Raw genomic sequence first — 17,345 nt, forward strand, 5'->3', positions numbered from 1 at the left:
TCTTTTTTTGTGTATGAATCATTTATATTTTTACTGCTGCGTAGTATTTCATTATACAGATATGCCACAGTTTATCCATTTACCTGATGATGAACATTTGGATTGCTTCCAGGTTTTGGCTGTTAAAAATAAAGGTTCATTTTTAGCTGTAATGAATAAAGCTTCTATGAACATTGAGTGTGTTTTAAAAATTATTTCATTTTTGAATTTTACCACTTACTGGCAATCATGGCTGTCAACTATTATACAGCAACGTTTTTATACACCTTCCCCAGCAGCTTGGTAATTAGGAAAGACTGTGAAAATTCCTAACTTTAAACCCATTTCCTACATTTTATTCATTCGAGGTATTGATTGTAGGAAACAAAAGATCTCATTTTGAATTTTGAAATCCTCACAGTCTGGCTAGCATTATCTGACCTTTTATAATATCCCTAAATAAAAATTTTAAATATAACTGAATTTAAAGCCTGTAGTCCTTAATTAACCAAAGAGCTTATGCAAATACTTTCTTCTCCATAATGATGTTATGATGAATATTTTTCTAAAGAGAATAAATGTTTCCTAATGACCATATTTTATTTCCATAAGTAAATGTGGCAGTTGAAATCTTAGTGATCAAGTTTTCTCTAAACAAGAAAATATAGATTCCATAACACAATACTTAAAAAGAAAAATTGAGACACAAGCTAACATGTATTTTTATAATTGAGAAAACTTTTTACGGTTCACATTTTTATACTTTTTTATTTTTTAAATCTCATTACTTTATTATAGAGTGGACTTTTAAAAAGGATGTTTTAAATGCAATAAAATTTTAACTTCTTCAGAAATATTCTGTCTCCATTTTTAAAGAAAAATGTGTAAAACTTAAAATTTATTTCCCCTTTCCCCTTGTTTGTTCTTAACTATATGTATATTTATGTGTATATATGAACATATATACACCATGGCATGCGCATATATATATATATATATATATATATATATATATATATATATATATATATGTAAAACCAGTCTAAGGCAATAAAAACTATCTGTTTATGATGTATAGTTGCATTAAATTTATAATCTATTGAGAATAGAGTTCTAAGTTTTAGGGTGTTTCTGTAAAATAAAGTGACCTTAATGCCACATATATAAATACATGCACAGTTTTGTGTATTGCTGTGTCTTCTTAAAAGGCTTAATTTTACTACAAAATTTTCTAAACTAAGAACTTTTATTATACATTGAGACAAGGGGCATATAATTTGCTTCCCAGTAGAATCTATACATTCTAATATTAAGTGCTTTTAAATATGTCATCTTCTTATGTTGAGTTATTGGTTTAGGCCCATTTGTGATATCTTCCAAATTCTTTTCTTGCTTTTTGTTATGGTTTAAAGTTAATTTGATTGAGTACCTTTTGATATTCTTTCTGTGATTATTAATTTTTTCTCTTATTAAGAATATAATAAGTTTTGTGTGGTACCAGAATAGATATCAGTTTTGACTATTTTTCTTCTCTTCTGCTTCTTTATCTTTTTCATGAGTAGAAAGCATTATTTGCTGGGCTAAAATAGAAGCTAACATTATAATTTAGGTTAAATAAAAAGCTAATACTAATTTTTTCTTTCAGATCTCTATAAAAATGGACTCCAAAGAGCTAACTTTGTACCATTCATAGCTGTCCTGAAGGTAAGGAAAATCACTTGCTTATGTTCACTGATTAATATCGTATTGATTGATAATCAAGGGCTTTTATAGGATTGCCATGGTCTTGAATTCAAGTAGAATTTATGTTGGGATTTGATAATAATAGTCAGAGACACTAAAGGAGAAAAGAATCTTTTTTATGTAGTATTCATCAATGTGTACACAGAAAAAAATTACAAAACATAGTCTAAATTATTATCTGGCTGAAACATTTGATAGTTTGCATTTTATAAATTTTAATTTGAGGTTTGCTCATAAATATTATAGTGGAATGTTTAAACTTATACATTGATTTCTGAAAAAATGTTTAATGTTCCCTGTTTCCTTCAGGTTAATGGCCATTAACATGTTTTCCCAGCTATTAAAGTTGCTATTCTGGAGTAGCATTATTACAAAAATATTCTAATATATTTAAATGTGATTGCCATCAAGTTATCATGAAATTATGTCAAGTTGGGGCACATAAATAGTTTTAATATTTGTGTGTATCATCACTGCATAGAGTTTAAAATAGTCTTCATTACAATATGATTAAGAATAAAGTAGCCTCCTTTTTCACTGTTAATTTTAGTAATTTTTTTTACATGATTATTCAATAATTCTACATTCTACTAGTATTTATTGGGAACCTACTATGTGCAAAGTGCTATATTAGGCATAATGGAAAATATAGTTATAAATATGCCATGTTTCTTGTAAGTCATTTATAATCTGGTTGGGCATATAGTATGTACGCAAACACCTATAACATGAAGCAAAATGTAATAAAGTACCAAAAAGGAACATATGTGCCAAAATATAAAATTCCTGTTACTTTAAGGTACATAATTTTTCCCTGTTCATAACAATGTATCTGAAGGATAAAGTTGTATTTTTTTTAAAAATACCTTAAACCTCAAAAATTCTTCCCAGGAGGGAGAGTAAAAACAGTTTCTCTTCAGATAGTCTAAAGATACAGTCAGACAACCTTTTTGAAATATACTTCAGTTGGAATAATTGTTGATACCAAACTTTATTCCCTGTGCTATACTTAGGAGAATCCAAACATCTGTTTCCATGACCAATTTTAGGTTCTTGGAGGATTTTAATTTCTCTGAGATATTTATAGATTTAGGAAAAAGTATTTTTTGAAGATTTATGCTGTTAGTAATTTTTTCCCTTTTGTATTCATGTTTTGCATTTGAGGAGAAGGTGGACTTGCAGTGTTTTCTCCATGCCTGGAATCCAAAGTGATGTGGTATATGTAGATACCAAAATACAAACAGGGAAGCTAAGAAAAATAGGTGCTAAAAATAGTATCTTTATATAGCATAAAATACACAGAATGTAAAGAGATAAGGCTCACAGAATGAAACAAGTTAAAAGGTTCTCAGGGAACTTTGTAGCTGTACTTTATTTTAACCCCAAACCTTCTTTTTGGGTCAGTACTTAGTCATACTTTAACATATAATAGCATTACTAATAGGCAACTGAATTGGCCAGATTGAATTTAATTTCTTTTCCCTTTCCCACCCTTAAGGTTTTTTTTTTTTTTTAAGGAAGGAAAACCAAAGAGATAAATAATCTGAATTTGAAAATTGAATAAGAACTGAGATAAATAACACACAATCTGAAATTAAACATGAACTGAAATTTGCAGGATACTAAATACCAGACTGGATGAGAAAAGGTCTAAAATGTCTCATTTATTCAAAAGACTTTTCATATGTTACAAAACATCCTCATGAAATGTTCGCTAGAGCTGGTTTCCCTGGAGCTTTTTTGGTGGGCATATGAAGTTTCCCTTGTAAGGCAAGGTTATTTCATATTAATTTAAATGCCATTTTGCCTGTTCATACATGCTAGCATTGCTCTTTCATTTTGGCCCAGATGAGAGACATGTATAGTAGAAGTCAGTCTTCAAACAAATAGACGGGGGAGGTTATAGCTCAGTGGTAGAGCACATGTTTAGCATGCATGATGTTCTAGGTTCCATCCCTAGAACTTCCATTAAAAACAAATAAATACACTTAATCTTTGCCCCTCCTCCCCAAAACCAATAAAACAAATAGAGACTCTTAGTTTAATAAAAAGAGATTATAAATAAGATAGAAATTTATTTTGGGGAAAAGTACAGTGTAAAATCCATTTTCTCCTTTATGTTTTCTTTTATAAACCATGTGATAACAGGTTTGAAATTCACCCCAAGAATTTGTGATTTGTTGCTTGAAGTCTTTCAAAAAAAGCTATTAGTAAATAGTATTTTCATAAGATAGTAGGAATGATGATGAGGATTAATATGCTGTTAAATGTCAAAGGTCCATCAACAGATGAATAACCAAAATGTGACATATTTATATAATGAAATATTGTTCTGCCATAAAAAGAAATGAAATTCTGACATGATACATTATGAATGAACCTAGAAAGCATGTTAGGTGAGATAAGCCAGACACAAAAGGACAAATATTATATGATTCCACTTATATGTGGTACCTAGGAAAGGTAAATTCATAGAGAAAGAAAGTAAATAGAGGTTACCAGGGCCTGGGAGGAGAGAGGAGTGGGGAGTTATAGTTTCATGGGTGTGGAGTCTCTGTTTAGGATGATGAAGAGTTCTGGAATGGTGATGGTTGCATAACTTTGTGAATGTACTTAATGCCATTGAGTTGTACACTTACAAGTGGTTAAAATGATAGATTTTTTGTTATGTATATTTTACCACAATTTATTTAAAAAGGAAGGGTTAAAAAAGCCACAGAACCAGAAAGGATATACAAAATGATCAGGTACATTTCCTCTAGGAACACTTTGTAAAAAGCAAAGGAAAACAAAACAAAAAACCCAAACTCTTACATATAAATTTTTACTGCCATTATAAGTAGGGAGGTTCCTATTTTGCTCTCATATGTTATTTCTGAGTTTATTTTGCTATTCTTTTTAAATTTTTCTGAAATTAATTTTTATCTCATTTTAACCTTCTTTCCTAAATGCATTTAAGGCTATTTATTTCCCTCTAAATAACTGTATCCATGAAGTTTTGATATTTAGTATTTCCACTCTTAAGTTCAAAGTATTTTCTAATTTCCATTGTGATTTCTTCTTTAACCCATGAATCATCTAGAAGTATGTTTCTTAATTTCCAAACACATGAGAATTTTCTAGTTATTCTTTTGTTACTGTTTTCTTAATAAATGTTTAATTGCATTGTGGTCAGAGAAATGTGCTCTTTGTGACTTAAGTTTTTTCAGATTTGTTGAAACTTGCTTTATGGTCCAATATGTGGATAATTTTTGTAAATATTCACAGCATTCTTAAAAGTAATGAGTACTCTCCAGTTATTGTGTGATATGTATAACACTCATTAAGTTAGGTTAGTTAATTATGCTGTTCAAATCTTTATTCTTATGTATTTTTCCTATCAGTTATTGGAAAGCTTATGGAAAACATCTCCCATTATGATTGTGAATTTGTCCATTTCTCTTATAATTCTGTCATTGATCTTACATTTTTGGAGGCTATGTTATACATTGCATACAGATTTAAAATGACTAAATATTGCTTGTAAATGGAATTTTTTAAAGTATTTTTTTATCATGAGGTAGTGATACTCCTTTGTTTCAAGCATAGCTGTAATTTCCTGTTGAAGCATTTTTGTCACATCTGCTTTCAAATCTTTATCAGATAATTTTAACATCTCTGTCATTTATTGATTGTTGGCATGTGTTGATTGTCTTTTTACATTCAGTTTGAGGTCTTTGTGGTTTTTGGTATGAGGGATTTTCAACTGAAACTTCGATGTTTTCATAATTCATCACAAGACTTTGGATCTTATTTTTTTAACCAGTATTTTACTGTGGTAAAATATATGTAACATATAATTTATCATTTTAACTAGTTTAAATATACAGTTCAGTGGCATTAAGTACATCCACTTTGTTGTGCAACCATCACCACCATCCATCTCCAGAGCTTTTTCATCTTCCCAACTGAAATTCTGTACTCTTTAAATAATCACTTCCCTATTCTTCCCCTCTCCCAGATCCTGGTAACCACCATTCTCCTTTCTGTCCTTATGAATTTGTCATTTCTAGAAGCCTTAAGTAAATAGAATTATGTAATATTTGTCCTTTTCTGTCTGGCCTGTTTCATTTACCGTAGTGACTTCAAGGTTCACCCATGCTGTAGCAAGTGTTTGAATTCCATTCCTCTTTAAGGCTAATATCCCATTATATGTGTATACCAATTTTGTTTATCCATTCATCAGCTGATGGACATTTTGGTTGTTTCTACCTTTTAGCTATTGTAAGTAATGCTGCTGTGAACATTTGTGTACAAATATCTGAGTCCCTGCTTTCAGTTCTTTGTGTATATACTGAGGAATGGAATTGCTGGATCATATGGTAATTATATGTTTAATTTTTTGAGGAACTGCCATACTGTTTTCCATAATAGCTGTACCACTTTACATTCCCACTAGTAATGAACAAGGGTTCCAGTGTCTCTATAACCTCTCCAACACTTACTATTTTCTGCTTAAAAAAAATCATAGTCATCCTAATGGGTGTGAGGTGGTATCTCATTGTGTTTTGATTTGCATTTCTCAAATGATTAGTGATATTGAGCATCTTTTCCTGTGCTTCTTGGCCACATGTATATCTTCTTTGTGGATCTTATTTAAACTTTCTGTTTTAACTGGCTATTTTTGACACTGTTCTGGTAGGAGCAGAGACACTGCCTTGTGGTAGTACTTGCGGTAGTAACAGTACTACTAGTAGTGACCAGATGTAGGTGAAAGTCTAGGTTCCCTATTCAGCCTATTGACACCTGAGGCAAGGGTTCTCTAGGTTACTGCTGGTGGAGGGGTTCCCATTTCCACTGACATCATGGGGGTAGGGAGGATTGGCATTATTGGCTGGCAAGGGAGGAAAGTTCCAGCTCCCTACTTGGCCTTCTTTAACGTTAATCTGTCAGGAGTGTTGAGTTGCCTCATCACATTCTTCTGAGAGTGTAATTCTAGGCTCTCTTCATTATTTTCTAGAATGAGAGGAGGTGGTACCACAGTTTTGTGTAGTGTTTGCTGCAGTAGAACAGTTATTGTCTTAAAGTTTTCTCTCTTGTTATCCTACCATTTTCCTAGTCCTTTGGCTGAAGAGAGCAGGCTTTTGTTGTCCATTGGGATTCCTGACTTGCTGGCTTCTTCAGCTCCCTGTTTGAGATATATGCATCGAAAAGAAAACCAGAGAACTCACTATTCTGTTGCTCTTTAGGTCTTGAGGTTTCTTGCTGTTTTTCTTTCTCTCTCCCTCCCTCCCTCCCTCCCTCCGTTTCTTTCCTTCTCTTTCCTTCTCTTTTTTCTTTCCTTTCCTTTCCTTTCCTTTCCTTTCCTTTCCTTTCCTTTCCTTTCCCTTTCGTTTCCTTTCTTTCTTTCTTTCTTTCTTTCTTTCTTTCTTTCTTTCTTTCTTTCTTTCTTTCTTTCTTTCTTTCTTTCTTTCTTTCTTTCTTTCTTTCTTTCTTTCTTTCTTTCTTCTTTCTTTTCTTCCTTCCTTCCTTCCTTCCCATACTTCCTTCCTTTCTTTCTTTCTTTCTTCCTTCCTTCCTTTCTTCCTTTCTTTCTTTCTTCCTTCCTTTCTTCCTTCCTTCCTTCCTTTTCTTTCTTTTCTTTCTTTCCACTTTTCAGTGTTTTCTTATGTTTGTTTTATATCAGATGTCCAGGATTTTAAATTTTATATAGCAAGAGGAAAAAGGAAAAGTACATCTACTCTGTCTTCCTAGAAGCAGAAGTCAATTTATTAAAAGTTCTTATCTGCTTATTCCATCATCTCTGTCATTTCTGGGGGTCTGATTTTTTTCCCCTGGTTGTGGGTCCTATTTTCCTGCTTCTTTGCAAGTTTAGTAATTTGTGATGGGGTGCTGGAGGTTGTGATTATTATACTGTGTCTCTGTTACTTCCTTTAAGGCTACTGACTTTTATTTCTGCAAGTGGTTAAGTTTCTTGCAGATCAGCTTGATCCTTCTGAGGCTTGTTTTTAAAGTTTGTTAGTGTGTCTAGCATAACCTTTAGGATTATTTTGGCTCTTCTTCTACATGTGACTCTGCTAAGTTCCCTACTGAATCCTCCCTTAGTACTCACTGAAGTCTCTCTACTCTGGCTGTTCAAAATGCTTGTATCTCCCAGCTTTGTGTGGATTGTTCTTTGCCCAGTCTTGTCAAGTTTCACCATATGCACCTGCAATTTAATATTTAGCTTAAGGTTACAGACATTTCCTGTGTAGATTATCTGGAACTCTTTCTCTGCGTACCGTTCTCCTGTATTGAAGTCCACATGCAAATTCTAACTGCTTCAGCTTCCCAAAACCCTGATCGTTGTCTCCTCAACTCATTTAGACTGCTGTGCTGAAGTCTAGAAATTGCCTCTAGATAGAAAGTCAGGGGAAATGTAATGCTTGCTTGCTTGATTGATTTCCTACAACTCAGGAATTGCTGTCCTTTGCTACCCATTTTGTTGTGTCTGCCATCAGATGCTTCACATGATTTGTCCAGTGTTTTAGTGACTTTCGGCAGGAGGGTAAAATTGACTTTCAACTGCTCTGCCTTGGATAAAAACATTAGTCTCTTTCTTAGTTTTTAATTGTAAAAAAGAATAATGCAGGATTTTTTTTTTATAGTTTAGGAACTCAGAGCCATATTTTACCATAGATACAAAAATACAAATTAGATAACTGTAGAAAAAAACAGTGATGGGCACATCTTTCTCTCTCATGTTTAAAGGACTTGTTAAGTAAATGACAGTACAGTCACATGAAGGGATATAGTATAGTTATTTAGAATGAGATTTTCAAAAAGCTTTTGATAATGTAGAATAATGCTCACAGATAATGGGAATTAAAAAAATATGATGCAAGAGTATATCTTATTATTTTCTCAACCATGGAAGTAATATTCATGCATGGAAAATACTGGAAATAAATATCCCAGAATGTAAATAGAACTTATTTCTGAATAATAAGATTATAGATTATTTAAATTATCTCTTCTGGACCTTTCAAAGATTTCTGGAATGATCTTGTATTACTTTTATAATAAAAACCGTTTTTAGCAGGTAAATTTTTGCCCACCCTTCTTAGAAAACCAGCAGACCTGGATAAAACCACCCATATTCAAAATTGAGAAATCAGCAAAAAGCAAAATAGACTGAACATGGGTCCTATGTATAGAGACTATTACTGAAAGAAATGGAATGGCAGACACTAGACAGAAGCAGCAGGAGCAGACGGGAGAGGCAGATATGAACTGACAAGTCAAAACATGTGAAGAATATGTTTTGGAAGAATTACCTCAGGAAACGGGACACTTTTTCAGTTAAAACTTTGCTATATTTTAAAAGAAAGAAGTTATTGTACCAATGAAATAAGAGATCAGAGATTAAAAAACTTTAAGATTAGATGAAAAATGAGCTTGCAGAGCTAAAAAAAACAGCCTGAGGGCAGACCCATTAAAACAGTGAAAAGCATTGTAGAAAAAGTAAATGAAAAAATAAACACTGCTGAAAATAAAATCAGCGATGAAGATACCAGACTTAGAAAAAAAAATCACAGAAACTGAAGCTAGAACAATCATAGATAAAAACTATTACAGAGAAGGTGCTGGGTATGGAAAGTAGACAACAGAGATGAAATGTTCACATAATTCATATTTCTAAAAAGAAAACATAAAGGTAAAATAGAAGAATAATGTGTTTTTTTGGTGCATAACTAAACTTCAAGGGTAAAAAGAGAATCCTACAATTACAAAGAAGAATCAATGGGGAAAAAAAAATCAAGCTGGACTGAGACTTGTCCAGCACAAGTAGGTACTAGAATAGAATAGTTTTTATTATATTAAAAAAAAAAAAGATATTCCCTCTTGTCAGCAGGCTGTTACAAAAATCTAAACCCGCATATACGCATTTTTGAATATATAGTAACTTAGGAATTATAGTCCTCATGAAGCTTCCTGAACAAACTACTTTAAGATTTGCATTACCACTCAAAATTAATAATTTATTAATGGAGATACTATGTTAAGAAAACATTGGTGGTGGTCATTGAATCTGATTAAATAGTGTCTTATTCTGGTCTGTAGATCAGAAAATAAATTTTTTTTTTGTATCACATGTTGTAAACTTCTATAATTGAGATAACTACAGAATGCAAAAGTATAGAAAAGGGGCCTAACCCACACCAGCAGTCTGAATAGAGGAGATGGCGCATGTCTGGAGTATTTCCAAAGAGCAGATTATGCTTAAATTAAGACCTAAATGACAAATGAAAGTTACCAGGCAATGTGAAAAAGGGCATTCATCATGGAGGGAAAAGCATAGTGGAAAGACAGAAACATTGGAATTATAGACAAAATTTTGTGATTAGTACTTAGCCCATTGAGATTTTCATAAAATAATAACTATTACTAGTCTGTTTACTCGAGGCTTAGAGATTTATTTAAAACTCAGATCTCCCCCCGCCAAATAAAAGCAGAATATGTTTTGTATTGTATGTAAATAAAAATTTTTTTGATAGTTAACATTCCCTTATTTATATGAAAAGATGATTAGTTATTATGATTATTGTGCCTAATTTAAACTTGAAACTTCATATGACATAATGTCCTGATTTTGCTGATTTATTCTTGAAGAATCTTTGTTGTGATTTTAGTAAATCTTAGGTAATTTCTTGGAAAGCACATGAAAAGATAGAGTTGTGAAAGCATTTGTTGGTATCTACATAGCACCAATTTATAAAATTAACTACATTTGTTTCACTCTCTGCACTGCAGTGTTTTAAGATAGACTGTGATCATCTATACCAGGGGTTAATAAACTACAGTCAGTGGCCAAATCTGGCCTGTCAGATCTGTTTTTGTAAATAAAGTTTTATTGAAAAACTTCATGTTCATTTGTTTATGTATTGTCTGTGTCTATTTTCACACTACAGTTGCAGAATTGAGTAGCTGTGGCAGAGAATATGGTTTTTAGAGCCTGAAATATTTACTGACTCTTTACAGAAAAAGTTTTCTTACCCCTAATCTATACAACATACAAAAGACAGAGAGACAAACAACTGTTTAAAATAACATGTAAATATCACTTGTTTTCTGTAAACTATGACGTGTTTTATGTGATGGAAATCATGTGTCAGTATAGATTCATTAGTAGGTCTTGGAGAAAGTAACATTTGAAGAGCTTGCTGGATAAATGGTTGATTGTAGGGAGAAACATTGGTGAACTAAAGGCAAGAGGGTGGTCCTGTATCAATTTCAGATAATTTGGTAACTTGAAAAATATTAGCTTTGTCAGGATCAACCTTCTTAGAATGTCTTCAGTTGTATACATTTAAAAAGAATAACTTCTTAAATGTTCATGCATTGACTAATACTTGTGAACATAATCTCACTGCATTATTTAAACATTTAAAATTATTGTACTTAATAGGAAAAGAAGACCAATTGATATTTTGATCAGGATAGATTGTTAGGTTAATTTAAACTGCAGTACTATTATTGGTCTTCTTGATAAATGGATTACTCTACTCATTTGGTTAAATCTAGTAATTCGTGATATTATGGAGGGTGTTTTATATTTGGGTAAAAATCTGTTCACTCCTTCACTTACAGCTGCATCAGCCATTTTGTTTGATTCATTCTGTAATGAGCCCTGAAAGAGATAAATTCTATTCATAATTTTTAGGGTTAAAAAAACCCCTCCATGTAAATTTCATTAGCTTTCTTTTTATGATTTTCTTATTCAGTTTAACAGTATGAACAAATCTGAAATTATACCCCAGTGGGAAATTTTCCTGTGCAATATTGTATGCAGTGTTTCTGCCACTATAGGTTCTATTATTAGTAATGTAACATTTTCACTCTTACTGACACTAACATTACAGCAAATTAATTCTTTCTTAAATTTTTTATTTCTGTTTAACATTGAGTTAGATAGATTACTAATAGATAGAATAATAGATAATAGATAGACAATTAATAGATTACTGAAATGATAGCTGTCAGACTGGTCAAAAATAACCAACAATGCATTCTATAGTATAATTTTCTCTTTGATGCATGTCAGTTGATGAAATTAGAGAAAAATAATATACTAGCATTAACACTTATAAATATGAATTTTCTTTATCCTAGTTAAGAGTTGCCCATTTGGAAAGCATCATAATCTGATTTGGCTTAACATTTGTTCAGTTTAAATATGCAATAAAAATACTTTGTAATCTAAGGCAGTAACAGTTTTGTTACTATTACTATTTTTTATAATAGTTTGTTTAATGTTCAAGTAATAGCTTCCTTTCTTCTACTTGGTTGTTAATGTTTCTCAGTTGTTTTGCATCCTTTATCTAAAACTTAAAAAAATAAATTGAGCTATTATTAGCCTTTGTGTTTTTGTTTCCTAAGGAATTTTTTCCGAGAAATCTTTTACCTATATTGAACTCTTGAGAATATTCCCATGGTATGATCTCTAGTTATAAATTTAGCAAAATTGTGTATAACCCTTATATAAAATGCTTCAATGTTCAGCCTTTGTCCAGCCACCTGCATTAGGATTTATAAGTATATTTGCCATTTCTCCCTGCCACAATTTTCATTTCATTGGTGAAGTTAACTTGTCAGTTTGTTCATTATAACTTTGAATACTAGAGTTTTCACAGGGCTAAATAATCAGAATCAGCCTTTGAGGTCAGTGTCAGCCCCACTGACCTCTGCTATGTTGTCACCTGAGTAAGCCTAGCAAGGATTAACCCTTTGTTAGTGTGATACTGTCTTTACTTATGAGTTGGTTTTTTAATACTTAAGATTGAAAGAAACAAAAGAACAAAAATAGTAAGCTGAACTCCTGAATTGAAAAGAGTTTTGATTTTCCTCACAGACCACTAAACTGTTCATTTGAATTTTAGTATTTAATATTTTAAGATATAATAATTATTATTTGACTTGCAGAGCATTCCTATAGTTATCAAGTATTAGGGTAGATTTAAGTAAATCTACTTATTTTCATAAATAACCTATTTTGTATATGTTTGAGAAAATACAGTTTAAAAAATTGGCCAAAGTACAGGCATTAAACTTTATTTGTGATAGTTTTGTGATGTGTCCTCAAAATGAATAAACATCTGGAATAAAAATTGTGATGTGGATTTAAAATGTAATTTTTGTTCATCTTCATAGCAGAATGTACACCTTCTTTTAGTCATGGCCTGCCTATGGAAAAGTAATTTGGGGTATATGCCTTTTAAAATAATATTTTCTATAAATATATATGAAATGAGAATAAAGATTTCCCATGAAATATATAAATTATATAGTTATATTTATATAGTTATATATAAAATATACAACTACATTTTTATATCAAACTGAAATACAGCAAGCTATTTATTGCTTATATGTAAGACATGTACTGTTTAGGTCTGGAATTCTCTTCTCTTAGAATAATAAATAGCTATTTCTGGTTAGATTACAAGAAATGGTTTAAGGGAAGTGTCTTAAATATGAATTAGTTGTTTCTTTGACTCATGAGATAAATTAATTACAAGTGGCGATTTTCTTGGCTAGTGATGTAATGTGAAATAAAATTCTCCCTTTCCCTTTCCTGAAAACTCAAGCCAATTAATAGAACTTTTAAGCTCTTCGTCATAGGCCACCATGGAGGTCTGCAGAGAACTTTAATCCAATAAACATTTCATTTAGATCATGAAAAGAAAGCATGAGGAGAAGCTTCTCTAAGAGAGGATGTTACTATGATTCCAACCATGAAGAGATGTGAGGAATTTGCAAATTAACCAAGAAGTCCTCATATTTAACGCATAAATGTGTCAAAACTAACAGAATAATTATTTAATTTGCTTGAACTTTATATTGAGAAAACTCTAAAAAGCCACAACTGTTTTCTTCAAAGCCTTCACTGTTGGGCTGGATGGACAGGGCAAGGGGAGGTTGTGAGAAATCCAGATAGCAAATAACACTGGCCGGAGCTGGTCAGAAAAGGGAATAGATAATTAGATGTAATTAGCGTGTATGAATTGTTGTCTCTCTGCCCTTAGCTTGAATAAATTTTGAAGAAAAAACCCTAGTGGTGAAAATCCTTTGATGTAGGAAGAGTCATTGTGGCTTGGCAGCATAAAGGCAGTGTTTTATACTTCTTACATAATGGTTGTGATACAGAAAGAGTGAATGGACTCTGCACCCCCCTGTCTGCTTTATAGCAAGGACTTTTGGATTCTCTTGAAACAAAATGCATCACAAGTTTTCAGTTGTTGGTAATGAGGTAGCAGACCTCATCAGTGCTCAGAGGAAGCCATCTTTAGCTTTTGTTTAACTCTTAATCACAGTTTTGTGTTTTTTTTTCTGGGAAATCTGTTTTCTTAAATCAACACTTCTTTTCCCTTTTTTTGCTTGCACCTCCAATAACAGAAAGGAATAATGATCAAGAAAGCTAAATAGAAGAGTTAAACAAAAATTATCGTATGAAAGACATATACATTTTTGTTTTTAATCCCATGTGAAAAAGATGCTTGCTATATTCCTTTTTGCCTCGGATTGGTAACATTCCAGTAATGTTGTTTATGCTAAAATTTATAAGAAAACTTATAGAGAAGGATTTTAGATTGGTTTTCAAAAGGACTTATTTTTCAAATTGAAATTACACAAAATAAGATGGTAACTATGTTCCTGTTTCACTGTGGTTAAGTTTTTAAATTGACAACAGTTTGGTAAAAAAATATTACTAAGTAGATTTACCATAAACTTTACTTACTTGAGGGACTTAGTGGAAATATAAGTTTGGGAAACTAGCTCTGTATGGATATTCTTTATCTACTACTGGGAACACAAGAAGTATTCCTGAGAAAGCATTGCATTTATTTTGAAACTTTCTAAGACCTGAAACAATAAATCATCTAAAGTGAAGTATCAGTTTATCCTAGTTGAATTATGTTCACTTTGAATATCTAAAATATTTTAAAAAATTAGTCCTGAGCAAAAAGAGAAATTAGCTATTTTAAAACTCTAAATCATATATTTAGTGGTGATGGCTAAAACAGTTTACAAATTATCTTCAATATCAGAATAGTATCTCTAAGTAAGTTTGTATTTCTGATAAATTTTCACCGTCTCCCATCAGCTATTTTGGAATTACATTAAAAAAAAACTACCCTTCAGATAATTAAGTACTCAGATTTACTTCTAATTAATATTCTTCTTTAAACGTATTTTATTTATAAGATTTTCTGCAGTAGTCATCAGTGATCCATTCCTTAATGTGTAATCTATGAGTCTATTTTTATAAGTGCTGCTTTGCTTTAGTGTATTTTTATTCTGACGTTTTGATTCTGGATAGACTTCTTTCAAGCCACAATGCTCTGAGATGCTTTGGCTACTTAACCCATTTTGCATATTGTGCCATTTGGAGAATAAAGTAGACTTTTATACTTGAAGTTGATTTGAACTCTGAAAGGCAACACCTGAACATCTCACAAAACTGGATAATTATGGCTGATTGTGTTTTTCAGGTATAGGTCACAGGAAATTCATTTGGGGTAAAGTATGTACAAAGCTAAGAAATATGCAGATTTTCTGTTGTAGGATTGTGTAAAAATTATTTACAGTTAATACTTGCATAAAGGTTAGAAAGGTTGATGAAGTGATATTTAGTTTTGCTTTACTATTCACTGCATGTCAGAATGTAATTATGACTGATTCATGAAACTGTCTTAGAAACGAACCATCTTTATTAAAATGCTGATCAAGATAAGAGCTGACAGTAATAAAGAATAGAACATTTTAGTCTTGTTGCTTTTGAATGATTGCTAATTACCCCAGAGGTCATGTATAGTGCTTGGTAGGATTCATTGACATTATTTCTTTTAAGTCCGCTGTTTCAACAACATCTGAGCATGAAGACACAAACTGTGTGCACATTGAACAATAGTTTGGCCAAGTTTTTGAGGCATCAAGATATCTAAGAAATCTTTTTCTGCCATAGTGAATTTAGATTTCTTCTCTCAAAATTATAGTGTATTAGGTGTGCTTGGTTGCAAAATATTTTGTATATTCATTTACTATAGACTGTATCTACATTTCACATTTTTAAGTTGGTGTTAAATAATAGTGTACATAGGTTACTGAGACAGTGTCCACTCTAACTATACACACAAACATAAAATTAATAAAAATGAGGTGTAGTTTGACTCCATAGAAAAGGCTTCTTAATGTATAATCAGAATGTAGTCTTACTACAGTGTTCAATGTTCAACTTTTTTTTGTTTTTATTAAATGTGAACTTTATAATTTGTCTCTAAAGACTTGTAGAAGTCCTTTTAGTGTATTCTTCAGCCAATGATGAATAATGATTTCTAGGATTCTTAGATTACAAAAATATAGTTCATTAACTGAATAAACCCTGACATAATGTCGGAAATAACTTAAATCTTTAAAATTCTTAACAATTGAAAGTAGAAGAAACCATACTGTCATGTCACACATATTTAGTGGTTTCCATGATACGCAGAAACAGCAGTGGATTAAGAAGGCAATCCTTTGTGACCCTGGCTCTGTCACTGAATTTGGGCAAGTCTCTTGAATTGGCTTAATTTTTTTTTTAATCTATAAATGATGGGATTGGACTTCAAGATTGCTAAGGCCCTTATCATGCTACAAATTTTCAAAAAGATTGTTTCAGAAGTTTACTTGTAAATTCTTTCTTTTGAAATATAATAGATTTCTCCCCTAAACATTGCTCTAAATGTGGCGTTAAAATTCTAGGCTAACTGGTCTACAAAATCCTAATTGCCCAAGAGGTTCAAATATTATAACTTTGTAAGATATAATAGAAGAAAATAATATTCAGATTTCAACATGCATTTATTAAGTGCTTAGTTACTGGGGTTACAATGATGAATATTGTTCAGAGGTGAATTCGGAGGTGACAAAGTAGTCATAATGTTCTAGTCGAGAAATTAGACACACCAACAAATAATTATAATGTAGTATAGGAATAACATTATGCTACAATATAGAATGGGTGAGGAATGACTAACTGTATGTTGGGAGATTACAATGCTAACAGTTATATAAAAAAGCAATGTATTAAATTAAAGTAAAACCACAGATTTTAAATAAGTTTTCTACCTTCTATAATGCTGATAATTATAGAGGATGAATGAACGAAATGGAAATTTGTGTGAATTTTGAATGGACTCCTGTGTGTGTCTACAGATTTCAGAGGTTGATGAAACTGGAGCTTTGTTTTGCCTTTTATTTTCTTTATTTGGATATATCACTGCCTTTATTCTTAGTGTAATAGTTGTTCATATGATTTTGTTTTGTTCTAATTGGAATGAAATAGAGATTTTTCTGAGAAAACTGGATAAGGCTTAGAAGGGAGAAGGTGAAGGCAGAGGAAGAAAGCTGCAAATAGTTTCAGTGTATGTGGGAGAAGTTACCTGTCATGGAACTAAATAAGTTATGAATAGTGAGAGCTGAGAAATACAGAGCAAGGAATGTGTAGGAACTCTTTATGAGAGGAGAAAAAGGTAGTAGAAAAGGGACTGTATTCTAAATTATAATTGGAGGTTAAAAGAGCTTATTTAACTTTTGGAATGTGCTCATTGTGTGTGGAAGGC

At 31.6% G+C, this 17,345-nt stretch overlaps 1 protein-coding gene across 8 annotated transcripts in view; it reads left to right on the plus strand.

The window, feature by feature from the left end:
• AFG1L (AFG1 like ATPase) overlaps positions 1-17,345 on the plus strand; it is a 201,920-nt gene that overhangs the window by 94,666 nt on the left and 89,909 nt on the right. For all 8 annotated transcript variants that reach the window (XM_032484645.1, XM_032484647.1, XM_032484646.1 and 5 more), the window contains one exon: positions 1,625-1,683. In XM_032484645.1, coding sequence (XP_032340536.1) covers positions 1,625-1,683 — 59 coding nt within the window. The remainder of the gene's footprint in view (positions 1-1,624; positions 1,684-17,345) is intronic.

This window comes from Camelus ferus, chromosome 8 (assembly GCF_009834535.1).
Source record: "Camelus ferus isolate YT-003-E chromosome 8, BCGSAC_Cfer_1.0, whole genome shotgun sequence".
Classification (NCBI taxonomy): Eukaryota; Metazoa; Chordata; class Mammalia; order Artiodactyla; family Camelidae; genus Camelus; species Camelus ferus.